The following is an 18,771-nucleotide window of genomic DNA, read 5'->3' as shown; positions in this document are numbered from 1 at the left end:
GTATGATTTTACCTGACTCTTTCCCAAAAGGTCAGGTGAACCACCTGTGTGCGTCCTAAGCTGTAACCAGAAAAGAACATCATCAGCATGGGGTTTGACAGCACAAGGTCCTGTATCACTCCTCAAAACCCACAGCTTGAGGTTTTAAATAGCAAAAAAATAGCAAAAGTTCTCCTGGCCATACCTGAGGCTCACTGTTTTAACGTGTTGCAGTGTAGATAAGGACTGAGCTAAGAAAAACACAGAGTTCAGGGAGATCTGGTTGTTGTTAAACCTACAGGAAGAAAAGGTGAAATCAGCTGCTGCAAGCAGAACTGAGCAATTTACACCACGCCACAGAACAGTGATCTTTGTGCAGCACTCTCAGGCTGCTTCTTTGCTGCCTTCTGCCTGTGTTTCCAACTACAGTTCTGCAAGCACAACTCACTCCCATATATTTTAAATTCGTCCCTCACTTTTAGTCTTCAGAGAATCACAGAATAACTGAGGCTGGAACTGAGCTGATCTAGTCAAACTCTCCTGCTCAGAGGAGGGTTAGCATGGAGGAGACTGCTCAGGACATTGTACATCTGGGTTTTTAACACCTCCAAAGACAGAGAATTCACAGTCTCTCAGGGCCACCTGTTCTAGTGAGATTGTAACTGGAGCAGTCTTGTCTTGGGAACAGTTCAATTAATCGAACAGGAACAATAAATATTTCTTTCAATAGTGCAGAATGGTGCCATACTCCTTAAGCCATAGTTCTGTACAGTGCACTTGCACTGGGAGTGCCAGGTGAAATACCCAGATAAACACAAGCCACCACTGCAGATGAATTCAGACTCCATCACTGAAGCTGAAGCTTCCCAGCACTTCCCTTCCTCCAAAGCTGTTCCCCTCAGGAGAGGAAGGACTGCTCCCACTGCCAATGAGGAACTCGAAGAGGAAAAATGCAGTGAGTTGCTAAAGACTTCTGGCCGTTTCAGAAACCAGGTGCCACACCTGACACAAGAACACCTGTCCCCTTCATGGAGGAGCAAGCACAGGGGCTCTCAGGCACTGAACTCAATCAAGCTTCAGGTGGAGTCAATCTGTTCTGGACTCGAGGTTGAAACAGACACACAGCACAGTGCATCTGCCCAACACAGAACATTGCTGAAACTGATCCTGAAGAGCCCTTCCCAAATGTGCACTGTGCTTCCACAAACAATACTTCACAAAACCCAATCCACGCATAAAGAAAAAACAGGAGCTACTCACTTGAGAGAACGTAACATTTTCAGTTTTGGCAGGCACTGAAACAGCTGCAGAAGTCCCTCATCTCCCAGATAATTACGTGATAGGCTAGGATTTAAAGAAAGGCATTTCATTTTCATGGTAAAAAACCCAATAGGCACCATCAGCTCTATTATCTATAATAATACAACCCTGCAGAACAAACAAGTGGCATTTTCTCAGCATCTCAAATAACTGCAGATAAAGACCATGGGAGTTAAGGAGGACTCACTCCAGCTCGGAGATGCGGCCACATTCCTTCAGGACTGCACACAGATTCTTCAGGTCACTGGCTTGAAAATTACAGTCTGTCAGTCTATGGGGAAAAAAGAAATCAAGCAGCCAGGTCTGCAGGATTTCAAACAAGGCTATCAACTTCACTCCTCTGAAAACTAGAGAATCAATGAGGAGATAATGAAATTAAACAATCCCCTTGAAGTACCTTGCTGTTCACCAGCTCCCACAGAGTCTCCAGGTGATGGGCCGCCCCCTGCCTGGCACTGCAGGTCCCTGTGTCCTTTGTAAGGCTCAGGGTGGGTACCAGGTCACAGCCCCTCGCTGGGGGCTCCAGCCATTCCCCCCACCCAGAGCACAGCCTGCAGCTTCCATGGCAGCTGCACCCTGAGCGGCTGGCACTGGGGAGAGTCCCAGTTCTCTTGTGATTCACCACTCAGGGGTGCAGATTACATTGGATACAGGATCCAGAGACAGGACTTGCATGAAGTACAATGAAAATTGGCCAAGGTACCTTATTTTTGGGGAATTGTTAGTTGTCTGGTTTTCCTCCCCATGTTGTTGGTCATCAGTAGAGAACACAGACTCTTCCCTAAGTGAGCACAAAGCCAGACAAAGGTAAAACACTTTTGCTTTAGCAATTTGGCAAATCCCTGGGGCTACCATGGCTCCAGCCCATGCCTGTATCTTGCCAATTGCAAGCTCTCCTTTTCTAACCAAATATTTCAGCATGCAGGCAACTGGGGAGAAGGGGAAAGATATTTCTATCTGAGATACAGTTTGATGGAGAATTCAGCTTTTGCTGAATTTAGCTGAATTTAGCTGAATTTAGCTTTTGCCTAAACAAGTTTTGTGAAGAGTGTACAAAAATCTGACTATATATAACTAAATGGAACTGCCTATAACTAACTAAATTGTAACACTGTAACTAAAAACCACAACGACAAACATTAAAACTATAACTAAATATGACTATTCATAACTAAATGGAACATGCAAATCTTGAACCATCAGAGTTTGAAATGTCACTGGTGCCTTAAAGGAAACCACAGATCATGTGTCTCAGGCTGTCACTCTCTTTCAAGCACAACCATCGGGCTGTACCCCGTGACAGCTCTGCTGTTTCTCTCTGGCCAAGAGGTGGAATGCAGGTGTACCATGGGAAATGCTATTTTACAGTGGCCTCAGTCCACAGAGAACAAGGGTATAAACAGTGAACCTAAAATTCCAGGAGCAACAGGAAACCATTTCTTGGTCAAAACCTTCAGGATAAGATGTTTTAACCATATTTTTCTGCGGGGAAAAATTAAACTCCAAACATCTCGGATTTAGGAGTGCCATGATCCAGAATGCTTAGTGTTCTGAACTGCATGGATCTGTGAATCTTTTCAGAATTTGGTGTGGCATTCACTTGGTTTCTTACCCTCACTATTATCAGATAGCACAGGTGTCATTAAACAGCCTGCTCTGCTTAGGATGCTGTGGGTAGAAGTGTGCTCTAGGGACATAAAACACTACAGAAGGCAGTGGCAACTTTTAAAGTGGCTGAGAAAGCCAGGAGACAGTTCTACATTTAGATTTGGGGGCTGGGGAGGGAGGTAGGAATTGCTGTGAAGTAAAATGCTACCCTTGGTACCTACACAGGATGCAGGAACTAAACAGGATGCTGAGATAACACCATTTGTGCACACAGCCTACCTAGGAGGAATGGAAGCAAACTCTCTGTCTTCTCTAAACCTCAGGACTGCAATATCACGACCGAGGCTGTGAAGAAGAGAAGTAATCAATCGATGTCATGGCTTGATTATTTACAGGACTTCTTGTTTGGTTTTGTTCTGCAAAACTCTGGTGACGCCAATCACTTGTGCTTAAAACACTCCCAAAGCAAGAAAAAATAATCTCCATCAGTTTTAAATCCTGGTTGGATCAAATGATGCAGTATCTGATGATCCAGTTTCTTTGAGTCACTAGACAAAGCACAGACAAAATTGCTATACTTGAACTCCAGTGTGTTTTCAACTACTAGAGGAGAACTTCCAGTTCTGCTCCACGAGGTGTCACCAGTTCTCATGCTCCGCAGAGATCTCCTGTCTCCAGAACTTCCCAAGGCAGAGAGCAGGGAAGCGTTTTAAAACTCCCCCATGCACAAAAGGACAGCCAGTTTTGTAAGCTCTCAAATTGTGGTTGATGGCTCTGATAAATCAGCTTACAGCAATGTATCCCCAAGCGTCAGTGTTAGCAACCACCCTGGGACATGTTCTTCACCCACCGCACTCCTGAGCTGACTCAACAAAAACCTCAGAGCACGACTCCCAGACTTGTATATTGGGATTAGCCCCAGGAACGATTCAAGACCTACATACCTGACCTGCACCTCCATCACCTTCGGGCAGGTATTTACTGACTTCAACAGGTTGCAAATGCCAGTGACAGAGAGGTGGTTTTGACTGAGACTACGAAAGAAAAAGGCAATTAGCTGGTCCCTGAAATCCCACAGGACTGTCCTAGTGAAGCAGTTACCAGTGTCCTGCATGCTTGACACCATTTCACTTCAGAAGAGGTCAAGTTGGTTTTGTACAAGGCAACACTTACTTCAGCTGTTTTGAAATCGATATGCAGGTGAGGCTTTCCAGCAGGCAACTGCAGCCTTCATCTCCAAGCTTGTTGCCTGATAAACTGAAGCATTTTCCAGTTAGTTAGGACTGATTTGAACAGGAAAAACAACAAAGCTCTCAAAACCTGCTTGCTTTCCCTTTCTTACAGTTGCTTTTTTCCTGGACTGTTCTTCTGTCCCAGATCAACCTTCTTTGCTTATTTCTGCATGAATCAACTTCAGCCAAAAAAGTTTTAGCCCTTGGGCAACACGACTCATGTTTTAGACCCAAATCACCTTGCTTTAGAAAATCTATGATCTTTAAGGCTCCTTCCATCCCAAATCAGTCTGTCCTTCTATGATCCCCTGCTCCCACCACCTGCCTGCAGCCACTCAACAGGAAGGAAAGGAGGCACTCACTCCACTTCAGAGAGACAGGAACAGCTCTGGAGAATGGCCACAATCCTCTTGGCATGTTGGGAAGACAGTCTGTGATCCTGCAAGCTGTGAACAGGAAGGGTTAGTGAGCAATGAGGGGCTGGGGGTGCCACTGTCTGGGCCAGATAGGATTTCTGTTGTTATTTTTCTTTACTGATTCAGGTTTATTTCACACTTTCCCACATGTGGAAATATCCTCTCTCCTTAAGGACCAACACATCTGCTATTCCTGCCCTTCTACAGTACCTGTCATCTGCAAATCACATGCACCAGCAGGACTTTCAATGTCTACTCTTACCATAACTTCACGTGTCTAGTTGGAATTACATGTTCTTTATTCTCTTCCAACTTCAAATCCAAAGATCTGCAAACAAGCAAGATATTTGGCTTTTAATATGCCTTCATGAAATATCTGACAACTTGGGTCCTGGTTTATATTTTCTAGCAGAAACCACAAGGTCAGTGTTGTGTGTTTTTCAGCAGCTTTGCAATAGAAACATGGCACTTCAAGCTTACACAGGCACTAAAGATCTGCTTTTGTGGATCTGGTTGTAGGTGTGTGCAAAACCAGCTATTTTAGTTACATTTCTCATCGCTCAGGAGGACCCAGCCCTGCCAGCTGCAAGGGCAGAGGTCACCAGTTCTGCTGTCAGTGTGGTTTATGGTGACACCAAGCTGATGGTTTCAATCAGCATAACTGAACACAGTGCAGTTTCTCACCTTGGACCTTTCTCAGATACGCCAGAAAAACAAATAATCGCAGTGTCCACCCTGAAAAAGAGATCCAGGTGAGTATTAGGGAACAGGTGTAAGGATGCCATTTGTTTAGCAGAGGTGTTTGCTAAGGACCAAAGCTTTTGCCTGGATACTAAAGAGGGCCTTGACACCTGCGTCACCAGGTCGTTGGCACAGCCAAGCAGCAGCCACGTGCTCAGAGGGCAGAGGACACCCCACGTGTTGAGCTGGGGTTGCAGTGCAGATGAGACAGTCACACAGTGAAAAAGATTGGGCCAGGAGTTTGGTTTTTTTTGAAAGACCAGAAGTTTGTTGGGAAAAGGTTCAGTAGAAACTCCCTTCCAGCAAGAAAAATAAGAAAAAGCCATACGCAATTTGAGTTCCACCAGGGATTACTTTGACCTGTTAAACTTAGAACATAAGACAACCACAAGAAACACAATGATTTAAAAAATCTACCCTTTGTCATCCTGGACACATGAAAACCCCAAACCCTGTAATTTAAAGGAACGCAGAACTAGAGCTAAATCCACACATTTTCAGTAAACTTAGCTGACTGATAGCAAATTTATGCTAGTTGGTAAAGAATTTCCTGACTGATATATTGGAGAGCTTAAAAGCAAGTTTAAATTCTCTTATGCAGGAAGAAATGTCACACCCTGCAAATGGTTTTATAGACCAAGGATAAAATGACCTATTCAAAATACAAAGAGGAAGTACATGGTATGATGAATTCACATTTTGTTTCCAATAGAAAAGAAAAAATGAGTCAAATTGATTTTGCCAACAATTAAGCTGAAAAACAGTGTCCATTTAAAGTCAGTATCTAAAGAGACAACCTACTTGCTTTTGTAAGAACTCTCAAGTATTGGTACCTGACACACAGTTCAGTAACATTTTGACACACGATGCCTTCCTTTGCCAAACTGAGAACAGCGTTCAAGGAAAGATGGTTGTTGCTCAGGCTGTGAACATGAGGAAAAACAAAACCTCAGCTGCTGGACTCCACAGCACATTCTTTTGCTACACAAATGCCCTCTGTTCTGTTCCCCAGACATCCTGAAGCGCACACGTGTTCTTTTAGTTAGGGGATTTCCCCCAAACTTCTGAATTTTGCATCTAGGACTCGACAAAAGCATTATCAGATCATAGTTCTTTCTCTGCAAGCTATAGCTCCCATGAATTTAGAATCAGAGATAACTCTTCTATGTGCAGCAGAAGGGTCATTAACCAGTTTAGGGTTAGTTAGTGGAGGTTCTTCATACCTTCATGATTGCACCACCAACCCACAGTGCAGTTAAACTCCCACTACAACAAATCCAGTTTAAGTGTGGCTTATTAAAGCAGTGAGGCCTGAACACAATCCTCCAGCCTCCGAGGATTTGTTCTTTAATTGCATGTTCATTCTGTTTCATTACTCGTTGGACCTCATTAAATATGAAATGCAAGATCTGCTTGTTCTCAGGGCCATGGGGCACCTTTCCAGAGAGCCTCGAAGGAATCATCCCTGAGAACTGCACTCTGTGTGTGTCTGTGTCTGTGTGTGTGTGATAGAGATGGGTGAGGGAGGGGTGATTACAAATGGCACTGGTTTCCTGCCTTTTCCATAGGATAAGCTGCTTCTCTGGGGGCAGGCTGGCATTCCCCACAAGCTGTTATCAGTGTGCCCAGGAAAGCAAGAGGAGCAGGTACATTCCTCCTTTCCTCCCTCCTTCTGCCATGCTTTTAAACACTTCTAACCATATGGCAAAGCCAGTAGTTCATTCCTGGATGGGATCCAGCAATGACTGCAGGTATTTTGGATTCACCTGCTTGCACCTGAGGGTGTGTGGAAGACCTTTAAAAGCAGAGTCTCTCCCTTTCAGCTGGGGTGAGTAGGCAGTGCTCTGTCCTCATAGCTTTGTGTCTATCCCTGTCCTGTCACACAAACTACACTCAGACTCCAGCACTTGCAGCAGCTCTGCTGCTGCTTCAACTGCCCCTGGCAGCTCTTCAAAGGCTTTAAATCCCTTCACAAGCCAGGCTGGTTCTTTCCACCTAAAAAGCTGCAGATCCATGCTGGGAGTTTTGCTGGCAGTCTGTCCCTCTCAGTCAGCACTGGACTGCCACTGGAGCGTTTGAAGGAGCAGCACAGGAGAAGAGGGCTGTGGAAAGGTTGGGAAGCTCTGATGGAGCCAATCCTCCCTTAATCAGAGGTGAGACATCTCAACCTGAACTTCACCAAGGGGAAGAGAAGAAAAAGTCAAGCTAGGCACTGAGCTGAGCACATGCATTGTAATTCCTGGAGAGGTGTCAGTGCTGCCAGGACTCCCTTGGGATGATTTTAAGACACCTGGATAAGAACTGTGAGGCTGGGTCTATCTCAAACTGAGTCCAGCACAGTCCTGCTTGCACTTAAGTGTCTGTGCCTTGGTTTGGTGGCCCACATATCTCTGTGCTATGCTTGGCTTCACAGTAGCTACCATTTTTAATAGGTTTAAGCCATTTTTACTCACTCTACTTTCTTCAGCTTTTCCATTCTGGAAAACAGGTCCATCACCCTCTTCACTTCTGGGTCCCGTATCCGATTGCCCTGCAAGCTGCACACAGATTCATTCTCATTAGCATAACCAAGGACGGAGTGGTTGATTTGATGGTCATTGCCACAACACACTCACTTTATTTCCTCAAGCTGGAGGCAGTGTGATGCAGACTGGACCAAGTTAGTCATCCCCTCAGCTGTGATGCTCCCGCCTGTCAACCTGGAAAGAGAAAGGATCACTCAAACCAAGCAGAGGGAGGACTAGAATCCCCTGCAGCACATGGCAAGCCTGTCTCAGACCTGTGCCTGCACCGTGTGCCCAGCACACAGACACAGAGGCAGCAGCCTGGCTCTGCCACCTGCAACCAACTTCATACTCCTTTTCCAGCAGGGCAACGCAATACTGCTCTTGATGCCAGCATAAAGCAAGAGGCACTCATGTCTGTGGTGCTCTGTGAAGCACTGTTACCCTCCCTACACTGCACAGAACAGTGGAGTGAGCCTGGAGTGAGCCAATGTCACTGAACTGGTAGGGAACAGACAGGAAGGGAGAAGGCACTGATGTTACAAGCAAAGACTTACTCTAATTTCCTCAGGCTTCCCATTCCTCGTAAGCCCTTTGAAAGAGCAGCAGCAAAGTCATCACCACATCTCCTGCTACGAAAGCTAAAATGTGAAGAAAAGGGGAAAAAGACAAACACACTAAAAGCTGATATTTTCATTTGCTTGCAGGACTCACCCTGCCCTCATAGTGTTGAGAAATGCCTATCATCTTCCCTCTTATCTACTGCATTAACTACCCTGCTGTTCATATTAATCAAAATGGAAAAAACAAATACAAAAATACAGCCAGAATGGATTTATCACCTTATTATCCTTCAATCACTCATGAATTCTTTATTTCCTACATTTCTGCAGTACTGAAGTTATGCTGTTCAGATCAAATTTTCCCACATCGCCTTTCTCTTCTAGAACAAACTTGAGGCCTGACCTTCCAACTCATTAGTCCTTCTCCCCACCCATCAACTCACAGCACTCACTGTGTTTACCTCAAGTGTTCCACATTTTTACAGCCAGCCAGAACCTCCAAACACTCAAGGTCCACAAGACATCCTGCAAAATCCAAACAAGTCAAATCCTGGCCCGAGTTTATGACAAAAACCAAAGCCGACATGTCCAGAGTTGTCAGTCTAAAGTTTTTAAACTCATACTTGAAATTCAGCAGGCTCCCAATGTGCTGGGCTACGTCGAGGTTTTGCGTTTCAAAGGTGCAGTGGCAGAGCTCAAGGACCTTAGGCCCTGTCAGATGAGTGGCTGCCAGTTTCTTGAGAGATTGCAGGATCACATCCTGCTTTTCCTGCACCCACGCTTCATCTTGCTCTGCTAACAGCATCAGAAATGTCCTACACTCTTTTGACGACAAGCCCGAGAGAAATATGTGAAAACTCTCCATAAACTCGGTCTTTGTCTCATTCTTTAAAGTCCATTTTGACTTCAAGAAGAACTTCTTCTTCAAGTAATTCTTGTCCACCCTCCTACTCACCATGAGACACAGTGCTGCAAAAAACTCCTGCAAGCTCAAGTGCACAAAGGCATAGCCAACCTCTGGGCAAGTGCCACTCGTCTTCACCTCAAATAGAGTCAGCAATCCATGCAAGGAAGCAAATTCCTTCACATCCTCGGGAATATCATCAACATAAAATACAAGTTTCTTCTCTTCCAGGCCTCTCAGTGCAAGATCAAACAGACCCAAAATGGCCTTTTTGTTACAGTTCAGCTGAGTCTCCTCATCGCCCGCGCAGTCTCCCTGCTGTTTGTTTAGGAAGATGAGAAACATTTTGATATAAAACTGTGTCATAGTCTGGGGAAGCTCCACACTCATCTGGTGTTTAAGGAGCAAATACTCCAAGCAGATGCACACAATGTTACACAGAGCAGGGATGAAGCACATGCTGAGGAGCTTGGTGTTGTTCTTCACATGAGCAATGGCTCGTTCTCGGAATGAATGCTGACGAAAATAGTGGCTGATATATTCCTCAACCTTCTTATGGTCAAATCCCCAAATTTCTGCCAATACACCTACTGTACATAATAAGAAGTCAGGTAGCCTCTTAGGTCGGCTGGTGACCAGCACTGTGCAACCAGGCAGGAGCTTCCCGTGACAAACGTCTGCAAAGAGCTGGGCTATGGACATAGGGGAGGTAACAGCTGGGCCTCTCTTAGAGGAGAATGACACGTCCATGTTAGCTGCAAACTCATCCAGCCCATCAAAGATGATCAGTGTCTGCTGGGCATTCTCCAGAAGGTCCTGGAACACTGCATCAGGGCTGTCCTCTGGCTGAAGGAACATGTCAAACAAAAGCTCCTTCAGGGTCAATTTTCTTTTCAACAAATTCAGCTGCCGAAACTCAAACAGGAAAGTGAAGAGAAAGTGAGGTAGGACACCTTCTGCCCATTTCTGACAAATCCTGTGCATTAGCCTGGTCTTGCCTGTACCTGGTTTACCAAACAAAAAGACCACCTTTGTCGTGTCCGATGGGGCCTCACTACAAAACAGATCTGACACTTTCATGGCTGTATCTGCACATTCTTCTGGCTCAGGAGCACCTGCCACATCCTCTCGGGGTTTCTCTGTTCTCTCTTTTAAGCGGGAGACTTTTCTCTGATGAATGACAACGTTGACAAAGGCTTGGTTGAAAGGTGGCTGTGTTTGTTCCTGTGCTTCTGCTCCTGCTTCTCTCCTGCTTCCGTACCTCTGGCGGATAGAATCAATGAGGAGATGCCGGTACTTTGCAGATGAATCTGTGAGAGAAGACAACAGAGGGGGTATGAGGGTGAAAAAGTTAGTTGTGAGTCATTACAGATCCAAAATACCACTTAGAAACAATGGCCCTGATCAGAGGTTGCTGGGTAGAAATGACGAATTTTGAACTCATGAAAATAACCCTTAACTTTTCCTATTTTTGCACAGAGGCCAAAGGAGAACAACATTCAGGAAAAAGATGAAACAGCTTCATATGAAAACTAAACCTTACTATCTCTAAGGTGAGAATTAGGTATCTGTGCATTATGTACATTATTCCCTGTTCACCAGCTCCCTCTTCACCCACGCTGGTCTCTTAACCCTGGAAGCTGATTTCTTGGGTGTTTCTGCAAAGATGTTAAATAGGTCCTTTCCTAAGAGGGAAGCCCAGCACAGCTTCTGGAACACCCACATACCCAGTCGTTGCTGTTTGGCATCCTTGTCACCCCCAGAGCTGCTGCAATGGCGACGGCGAGCAGACCCTGAAAATCGAAAGGTCAGAACCGTGTCAAAAGAGCATTTTGAATGGCAGTGTATTAAAGCTGGGCAAGACTCCCCAGCAAAGCATTTGGGGAGCTGAAGAGGAAAAATTGGACAGACAAAACTATTTGTAAACTCAGGCTGAGATTACAGAATTGCTTTTTCTGAGACGGGCCACCAGCACCTCACAGGTGAGTTTTTTTGTGGGCTGGGTGATGCACCTGCCTTGCTTTGAACACAAGAACTGCTTTGTTATCCTGGGGAACGTGGCAGGGAATATCTGCTTCTGGGGAATGCAGGGCCCACAGATTCCCAAGGTTGTTCATGGTGGTTAATTCCCTGGTTTTTTATGGTGCACTGTCAGATGGCAAGAATTGCCAGAGCTGAAAGAGGCACGTCTTTCTTAACTGGTCTTAGTAAGATTCAGCACTATTTTCACATTTCCATTCCACCAGCAACTGGCAAGACAGTCTCACTAGGACAGCACAGCAGCTGGCAGCAGTCTGAATGCAGAGCAGAAGTCACTTTTTCCTTCTTGTTTTCAAGATCTTCAATCTGCCTGTGACACACAAGACAGTGCCATGTGACATTTGCAGTGCTGTGACTCGGAAGTCTCTGAGCAAAAAGCAGAGGCAGAAGTGTCTCTTCATGATCTGCACCAACTAGGAAGTTCCAAATTCAGCCCTGAAGAAAACCCTACTATCTGTTATTTTAAGCTCATATTTTGACAACTCTGGAGTGGTTTCCGCTTGATCAATGCCTGAATAATTTTTCTGCTCTTTCTTTAAAAGCCAAACCAACTTCCTCCACCTACCAATGAACTGACCACAGTAAAAGTGCAAAAAGCATGGGTTTTGTAGAGTGGGTGGGAGATTCTTGCAGAGAAACTAAAATGAGAGAGTTCCTTAGCAGAGGGCCAGCAAGGCTTTTCTGAAATTCAGGGAGGGAAAACAAAAACAGGGGAGGTTCACATGGAAAGCACCAAGAACAGAACAATGAAACATGAAGTTGCAGTGGTTTCTCCACACCTTGCCAATGCTGAGCAGCAATACTTGGTGTGTTTGTAGCCCTGCCCAGGCCATGGGCAGAGAAAATAAACTCCAAGAGCACAGTGCCCCAGGGTCTGTTCTGGCCTTACCTTTTGGCACAGATGACTGGGCTCTCGTATCTGTGGATGCTTCTTCTGTCTGGCTGAAGTTGCCTAAAAGAGTTGAATGGGAAATTAGATATGGTTAATGTGAGCATTCTGCTCTTGAAATTTGGCATGCTGCTGGCCAGAGACAAAAGGTGAGCAGCTTGCAACACAGACAGTGGCACAAACCAAGACTCAGTGTGAGGGATGCAAACATCCAGGTTTCAGGGTCCCCATCTGATGTTTTCCTTTCAGATTGCTCTAAAGTACAGGTAAATTCTGCTTTCAAAGGAGGAGAAAAACAACTTTTCTCTCTGATACAAACAAACTCAAGAGTATGGGCAGCTTTGGCTGGTCTGAAACCACAATGTGGCCCAAAAGGGAAGCCCTACTTTCCTGCTCCTGAAAACAGGGTTTTCTGTGAATAAACCACTGGCAGAGTCAGCAGCCCAGTCAACGGCCTTCTCTGACTCTCTGCACGGCTCAAAGCTGCCACAAAACCCCCTCAGCATAACCAGAAGCAATTCACCTTCAGAAGGATTAGTGATGCTCAGCTGTTACTACAAAAGTTAAACAAGCATAAGCCAGCTCCATAACCTTAAGAGACATCTTCTTTTATGATATGTCACAGAATCAAAAGGCTGAAAACTGTTTCAGTTTCAGTCCTGAGAGAAATCCCCCAATGGTCCACATTCCCTGTTGCTTGTCTGGTCTTTGCCCTGTTTCATATCTCCCAAAATAGCTGCTGCTGCAGTTAGTCACAAAGGTTGGATCCACCCAACTGATGCAACTCATAAGAGTTACTGCAAGCAGGATGTGAAAAATAGTACCGTTGAGAAGGTATTATCCTGTCAGACTTCATGCAGAAGAGAATTTATCACTAGATAAAGCAACCCACTAAAGGAGGGGCACAGCTTAGCTGGTGCCACAAGCCCTCACAAGGAAGAGCGTGTGCACACTCTGTAGTTTGCAAGATAACACACACTGACTGTGGTCCTTATGAACTGCATCGTTTTCTCTAAAGCCTCTGCTAATGAGAGATGTGGGGAAGTGGTTTTGTGTCGTAATTTTAAGACTTCTGTATTTCTTGCCTTTCTGGATCAGGAAAATTAAAAAATAACGATTAAAAGTCCACAGAACAAAGATATTGTAGTCTTTTCTCCTTCAAATAAATCCATCCAAAAATTGCCTCCCAGCTTTATTGGAGATGGGGGTGCACAATTTTTATTGGTTTAATCTGTTTATGTTGGGAGGTTTTTTAACCTCAAATTACATTTCTAAGCCAGAAGTTGTGCTTCCAAGAAAAACAAGGCCATGCAAAATGAGGGCACTGGTGGTCTCACTGCCTAGACTGGGTGATGGTGATGGGTGGCCAAGGTGTTGGCGGTGTTTGCTCAGAGGAAGCTGGCCTGACCTCTCTTACCTTCTCCTGCAGAACTCATGAGCAGGATCTCCAGATCCAGGGGCAGGTCATACTCCATGCAAACGGACTGTGCAAAGTGTTTCCAGGCAGCAGGACCAGCCTTCTCCAGCAGGTCAAGGAGCACTGAGGCTTTTTCTTTGTGGTCAGTGATGCCACCCAGGCTGCTCAGGGCCGCCTTGGGGACAAAGGGCTGGGAAGTCATGAGCAGCCAGTCGGGACAGTGACTGAGGAACTCCACGAGCTGGGGGCGGGCTCTTGCTACAGCTGCTCTCAGGTCTAGATCGTCATCCTGAAATGGGGGCTAGAGGGGTGAAGACAAAGGGCAGCAACGGGCACAGGAGCACAAGATGTTCACCCACACAGCCCTTCATGGCTTTATCTGCTTTTCTACCGCTTGGCCTAACCCAGAATTTCTTGCCCTTACTCCCAGAGTATCGAGTAGAGATCTGAGCCCAGTCATGATGGTGCAAGGCTGGCAGTCCTTGTCTGCACAGTGCCGGACAGCAGGACTGGGAAGGACAGGAGCAATCCATGGCAGTCTCTCTGGCACCAGCCAGGGAGAAGCTGTTGACATTGGTATTGCTGCAGCGGCCATCAGCCAAATATAACATCCCAAGCATCTCTCACATGTACCAGGACCTCTGGGGAGGTCAGGGATGTTTTTGTTATCATTCAAGAGTGCTTACACAGAGTCAAGGCTTTTTCTGCTTCTCATAACACCCTACCAACAAATAGACTGGGGATGCACAAGAAGTTGGGAGGGAACATAGCCAGGACAGCTGACTTCAACTGGCCATATGGCATCATACTCAGAATATAAAGCTGGGATAAGAAGGAGGAAGGCAGGGAGTTAGAGTGATGATGTTTGTCTTCCCACATCACCATTACATGTGATGGAGCCCTGTTTTCCTGGAGATGGCAGAGCACCTGCTTGCCCATGAGAAGTTGTGAATGAATTCCTTGTTTTGCTTTCCTTGTGTGTGCAGCTTTTGCTTTACCTGTTCAGCTGCACAAGTTTGTGCAGGACTCCCCTGCACAAAGGGCTCAGGTAACTGTTCTTGCTGCTCATTCTTTGGGGAGGAACAACTCATTTCTGCTTTGGTGACAATGCCACCTCCATTCCCACTTCCTTCCCACAAAGCCATGCACAAAATCTCCTACCTGCATTGTGGTATAATCAGTCTCCTTCCAGTTGTCAAGTGCAAAGGTGGCTTCTGCTCCATATTCTAACAGAAATCAATCTGCTAGAGGCAGTCTCAGCACACAGACACACCCCAATATGTGGGACATGCCTCACTTGGTGCAAATGCCTGGGGATAACAACAACAGAGCTTGATGTAGACATGCCAGGCCATGGAAATTACGTGGGTCACAAATCTAAAAGCCCTGCCTTTGACCCAAGGGTCAGCTGTGATGTTTTTCATCTCTTCTCACTCAAACCAGCAGTGACCACAAAGTTTCAACATTTGAGGATTCACTCCTGGTCTGATGAAAATGCAGGACTGAGCCTTGTGCCCTAGGATGCAAGTGAAGACAGCTTTAGAGGAACATGTCATGGGAATCACAGCTTTTCTGGTGTCACTGCCTGATTTGAGCTGGGCTATGCCACTCTGCTGCTCTTAGCCCCTCCGTGGAAGCTGATGCAGAAGCAGCAGCATCTTGCTCAAGTCAGGCAATCAGTCACACCAGAAAAGCTGTGAAAAGCTGATCCTCTGAGACTACACAGCTTTCACAAAAGAGTTTCAAGTGTAGGGGGCTGAAAATGCCCCCAGTGTCAGTGCCAGCTCCCCACCTCTCAGCAGAAATGGCGAAGGGAAGTTTCAGCCTGCCCTGCAGCTGGTGGCAGTTGGTGTCCAGCCACCCTTGCCAGAGGGAAAGGGAAGAGGAGCACGATCACCATCTGGCACAACTGCAAACATCCTGCAGCAGGGTCCCAGCCTGGCTACAGCAGCATCAGGACTGTGCTGTGTCCAGCAGACAGAACCCTACAGGGATATTGAAACCCACATCCAACTACAACTACCGTGTTTGCAGATATGCAACCACAGGGAGAAACCTCCAAGCTCCAGCCCCCCACCAGCTACCTGTGTTTCACTTGGACAGAACAGGCCCTCCAGGTCCAAGACTGCTGCACTGTGTGTGGTGAGGGAAAAGCTCCCACGGTTGCCGTAACACCCAAGTTTAGGTGGGGGGGGGGGGGGGGACGGGGGGACGGGACAGTGACCAGTCCAGTTCAGCAAGAAGTGCTGAGTGGAAACATCGTGTTGGGTCATATGCTTTCATCCCCAACAGGGATGGTGCACATGGTGCCATTCCCCAGCAAGTGCTGTTTTCTGAGCAAATGTGTTCCCAAGCCAAGGGCAGCGGCCACCCCACCACAACCAGGGTGGAGGCACATGGGAGTCATGCTGCAGAACTCACCTGCTCTAGTGCTCAGCCCTCACTCCCCAGACAGGCTCTCCTCCACACTGACCATTCATGTATTCAGTAAAAGTACAACAAACCCCTTGAGGCTTTTATTTTTGCCACCTTTTTGATCTGGCCAAGGAGCAAAGTGGGAGATTTCTATGGAGCCAAGGGAAGAACTCAAAACAACAGAAGGGCACTCTGATGGAAAGAGTCAAGACCTTTCTGTCTGAGCAGAGACATCCCCTAATTCATCATAAAGTTATGGTTGTGCTGGAGCAGAGCCATGCCACTACCTGGGGCACATTGCACTCAGGGAACACCTCTCCACATGGCTGCTGGGCATGGCATGCACCCAGAAGCTGAAGACAAAACAAAAGAAGGTGCCAAGTTGGAAAACTGGAGGTAAAATTGGTCTAGACATTTGTTCCACTCATGTTTAAGAGGATATCTCTTCCCTCTTCATCCATCACCACTTTCTGCCCTCTCTGTGCCACCTCTTTGAACAGCCTTGGATGTTTTGAGACTGAGGCAAACTAATGCAGCAAAGGGATGTGACCCAAGCGCTACAGCAGGAGGCTGGATGGAAAGCATCTAATCCACCTCCTCTGTTCCTGTGCTCCAAAAACCAAGCAGACATCTGATAAGAGCAAAGCTTGTGGTATTGTGCACTGTTCTACTCAGACTCTTCAGGTCAAAGCTGGTTCCTATACAGCATACACTGTTACAATACGGTATCAGTGCAAGAAAGACTTCACCCTGTTCCCATTCCAGATCAGACTTTCAGGATAAATTATGTAAAAAGTGAGGCAGCTCTTGGACCCAGCAAAATGTGGGTAAACCCCCACAGCTTTTAAATATTCTCTAATGCCTGTCATTTACCCTTCTTGCCTGTCATTCACTATTCTAACAAAAACAAGAAATATGGTCCTGGTGAAATGATAAAAAAATGGGGCTTAGCTATGATCGGTTTTGTCCTCAGGCTGTCAAAAACTGTTGTCAAGCATGTTGTCAAAAACTTAAATTCTGAACCTTACTGGAAAGGACTCTGCAAGTTTTCATTCAAAATGTTTTATTATGAGGTTCTTTTTATAGCCTTAATCATACAAATAAAGGACTCTAATAGTAACACATGCATTTAAAACAAAGAAAAAAAGTTTCAATTAACTGGAAAGTTTGAAAGAAAACATTTAAGCTTCTCAAACTTAAACAAACTGAAAATTAACAGGGCTTCCTGCTAACCAAACTCCATTTTCCAGTAGGCTTATCAGTTAAGCTTTGGGAAATTTCATTTTACATTTCTCCAGCAAAAAAACAGAAATCTGTAGACAGCAATGTCCTGACCTTATTCCCCTGATGACCAAGAACAACAGACTTAATAAAGCCATATTAAATACATACATAAATGAATGAAATCAGACCTTAATGCCAATGAAGACTGAAAGCCACTCAGACAAAGAGTAGACTCATACAAATTAATGAAAGACTCATATTCAAAAACGAAACAACACTGAAAAGTTCGTTGAAAGCTCAGTGACACCGCACAGCTCCTGTACTACTGCTCTGCTCAATAAGATCATCAGGAATGACTGGCAGTTACCTTCAGTAAAACACCTCTGACCCCAAAATGAAGCACGAAAACCTCCCAAGAAAAGCCAGAACACTTTTCAGCCTTCACCCTTGTGCTTCAAATGCAAAACCATCTTTAAAACACTTTGCAAAATTTAATTTTCTCTCCGCAACTTGGCATTTGCACCATTCCCAGCCACAAAAAATTAAACTGAAATGTGAAACTCCCTGTTGCAAATCTATCAACTTCTTGCCTGCTCTGGGGGCACAGGGTACTTACTGGAAGCCCAGAAAGAGAGCCCCAGCACCAAAATCAGTGTGGGGGTCACCAAACAACCAAGCTGGAGGACAATATCCACTGCTTTAATTTCCCCAGGTGCTAACCCAGCACCATCCCGAGACTTCGAAGTCCTTCTGTGCCTTTTGGGACCTGATGAACAAAAGACTGAGCAAAATGAAAGTAAAATCATTCAGGAATTCCCCAACTAAAAATTCATCTGCAGTAAAAAGAGAGAAATGAGCAAAAATATCCAGTCAGAACAGAAGAAGCGTAATACGCTCTTCGTGGAGTAAACTCGGACTTGGTTTTGGTTAAGGCACTTGCAATGAGAATATTTCTATTTACGTGCATAAATCTGATTATTCTGGCACACGGGGAAATATTTAATTCCCTCTTCCATTATATCTAAGAGGATAAAACAAGTTGCTTTTCCTTTGGAATGAAGACAAGGTTTAAGTGAAATTGTAGCAGATGCGAATGATTTGATAAAAGATCCCATGTCTAGATAGAGTTGTGTGTGCAGAGATCTCCAGATCTAGCAAGATGGGCGGCACCAAACAATGAAATGTTACTAATATTGCTCTGAAGGCCAGGGAAGTTGTATTGGAAAACCAGAGGGAGCCTGCAGCCGAGTTCCAGGGAAGTCAAGAGGGCACACTGCGCTGTGCCATAATCACTTATCAGAGAAGAAAAAACACCCAGGTCCAGCAACACTTGTGTCTGCGGGCAAAAACGCTGACTCCGGTTGTCCTGCCTTGAGCACAGCGCAGGGAGTGGGGGAGCTCTGGGGAACCGGGAATGGATGGAGGAGCCGGGGGTGGCACCTACCAGATTCTGCCCCACTTTGCCACCTCCCAGCCCGCCTCTGGTCCACCCTGTGCCTGGGAGCACAAGTCACCTGTT

At 45.8% G+C, this 18,771-nt stretch overlaps 1 protein-coding gene across 2 annotated transcripts in view; it reads right to left on the bottom strand.

Annotated features, from left to right (window-relative positions):
- The window catches only part of NLRC5 (NLR family CARD domain containing 5), a 36,272-nt gene that overhangs the window by 17,215 nt on the left and 286 nt on the right, over nt 1–18,771 (bottom strand). Inside the window, exons 2-21 of one of the 2 annotated variants that reach the window (XM_048317031.1) lie at nt 14,775–14,923; nt 13,614–13,914; nt 12,197–12,259; nt 10,995–11,060; nt 8,825–10,577; nt 8,358–8,441; nt 7,912–7,995; nt 7,750–7,833; nt 6,130–6,219; nt 5,240–5,290; nt 4,818–4,883; nt 4,502–4,585; nt 4,081–4,164; nt 3,852–3,941; nt 3,187–3,252; nt 2,003–2,080; nt 1,487–1,570; nt 1,240–1,323; nt 185–274; nt 13–60 (exon numbers count right to left, since the gene is read on the bottom strand). In XM_048317031.1, the coding sequence (XP_048172988.1) occupies nt 13–60; nt 185–274; nt 1,240–1,323; nt 1,487–1,570; nt 2,003–2,080; nt 3,187–3,252; nt 3,852–3,941; nt 4,081–4,164; nt 4,502–4,585; nt 4,818–4,883; nt 5,240–5,290; nt 6,130–6,219; nt 7,750–7,833; nt 7,912–7,995; nt 8,358–8,441; nt 8,825–10,577; nt 10,995–11,060; nt 12,197–12,259; nt 13,614–13,914; nt 14,775–14,780 (3,356 nt within the window). In that variant the 5' untranslated portion in view covers nt 14,781–14,923. The remainder of the gene's footprint in view (nt 1–12; nt 61–184; nt 275–1,239; nt 1,324–1,486; nt 1,571–2,002; nt 2,081–3,186; nt 3,253–3,851; nt 3,942–4,080; nt 4,165–4,501; nt 4,586–4,817; nt 4,884–5,239; nt 5,291–6,129; nt 6,220–7,749; nt 7,834–7,911; nt 7,996–8,357; nt 8,442–8,824; nt 10,578–10,994; nt 11,061–12,196; nt 12,260–13,613; nt 13,915–14,774; nt 14,924–18,771) is intronic. The other variant, XM_048317032.1, reaches the window with a different exon arrangement.

Source organism: Corvus hawaiiensis, chromosome 12 (assembly GCF_020740725.1).
Source record: "Corvus hawaiiensis isolate bCorHaw1 chromosome 12, bCorHaw1.pri.cur, whole genome shotgun sequence".
NCBI classification, from domain to species: Eukaryota; Metazoa; Chordata; class Aves; order Passeriformes; family Corvidae; genus Corvus; species Corvus hawaiiensis.
This window is presented reverse-complemented; position numbering and strand designations above follow the sequence as displayed.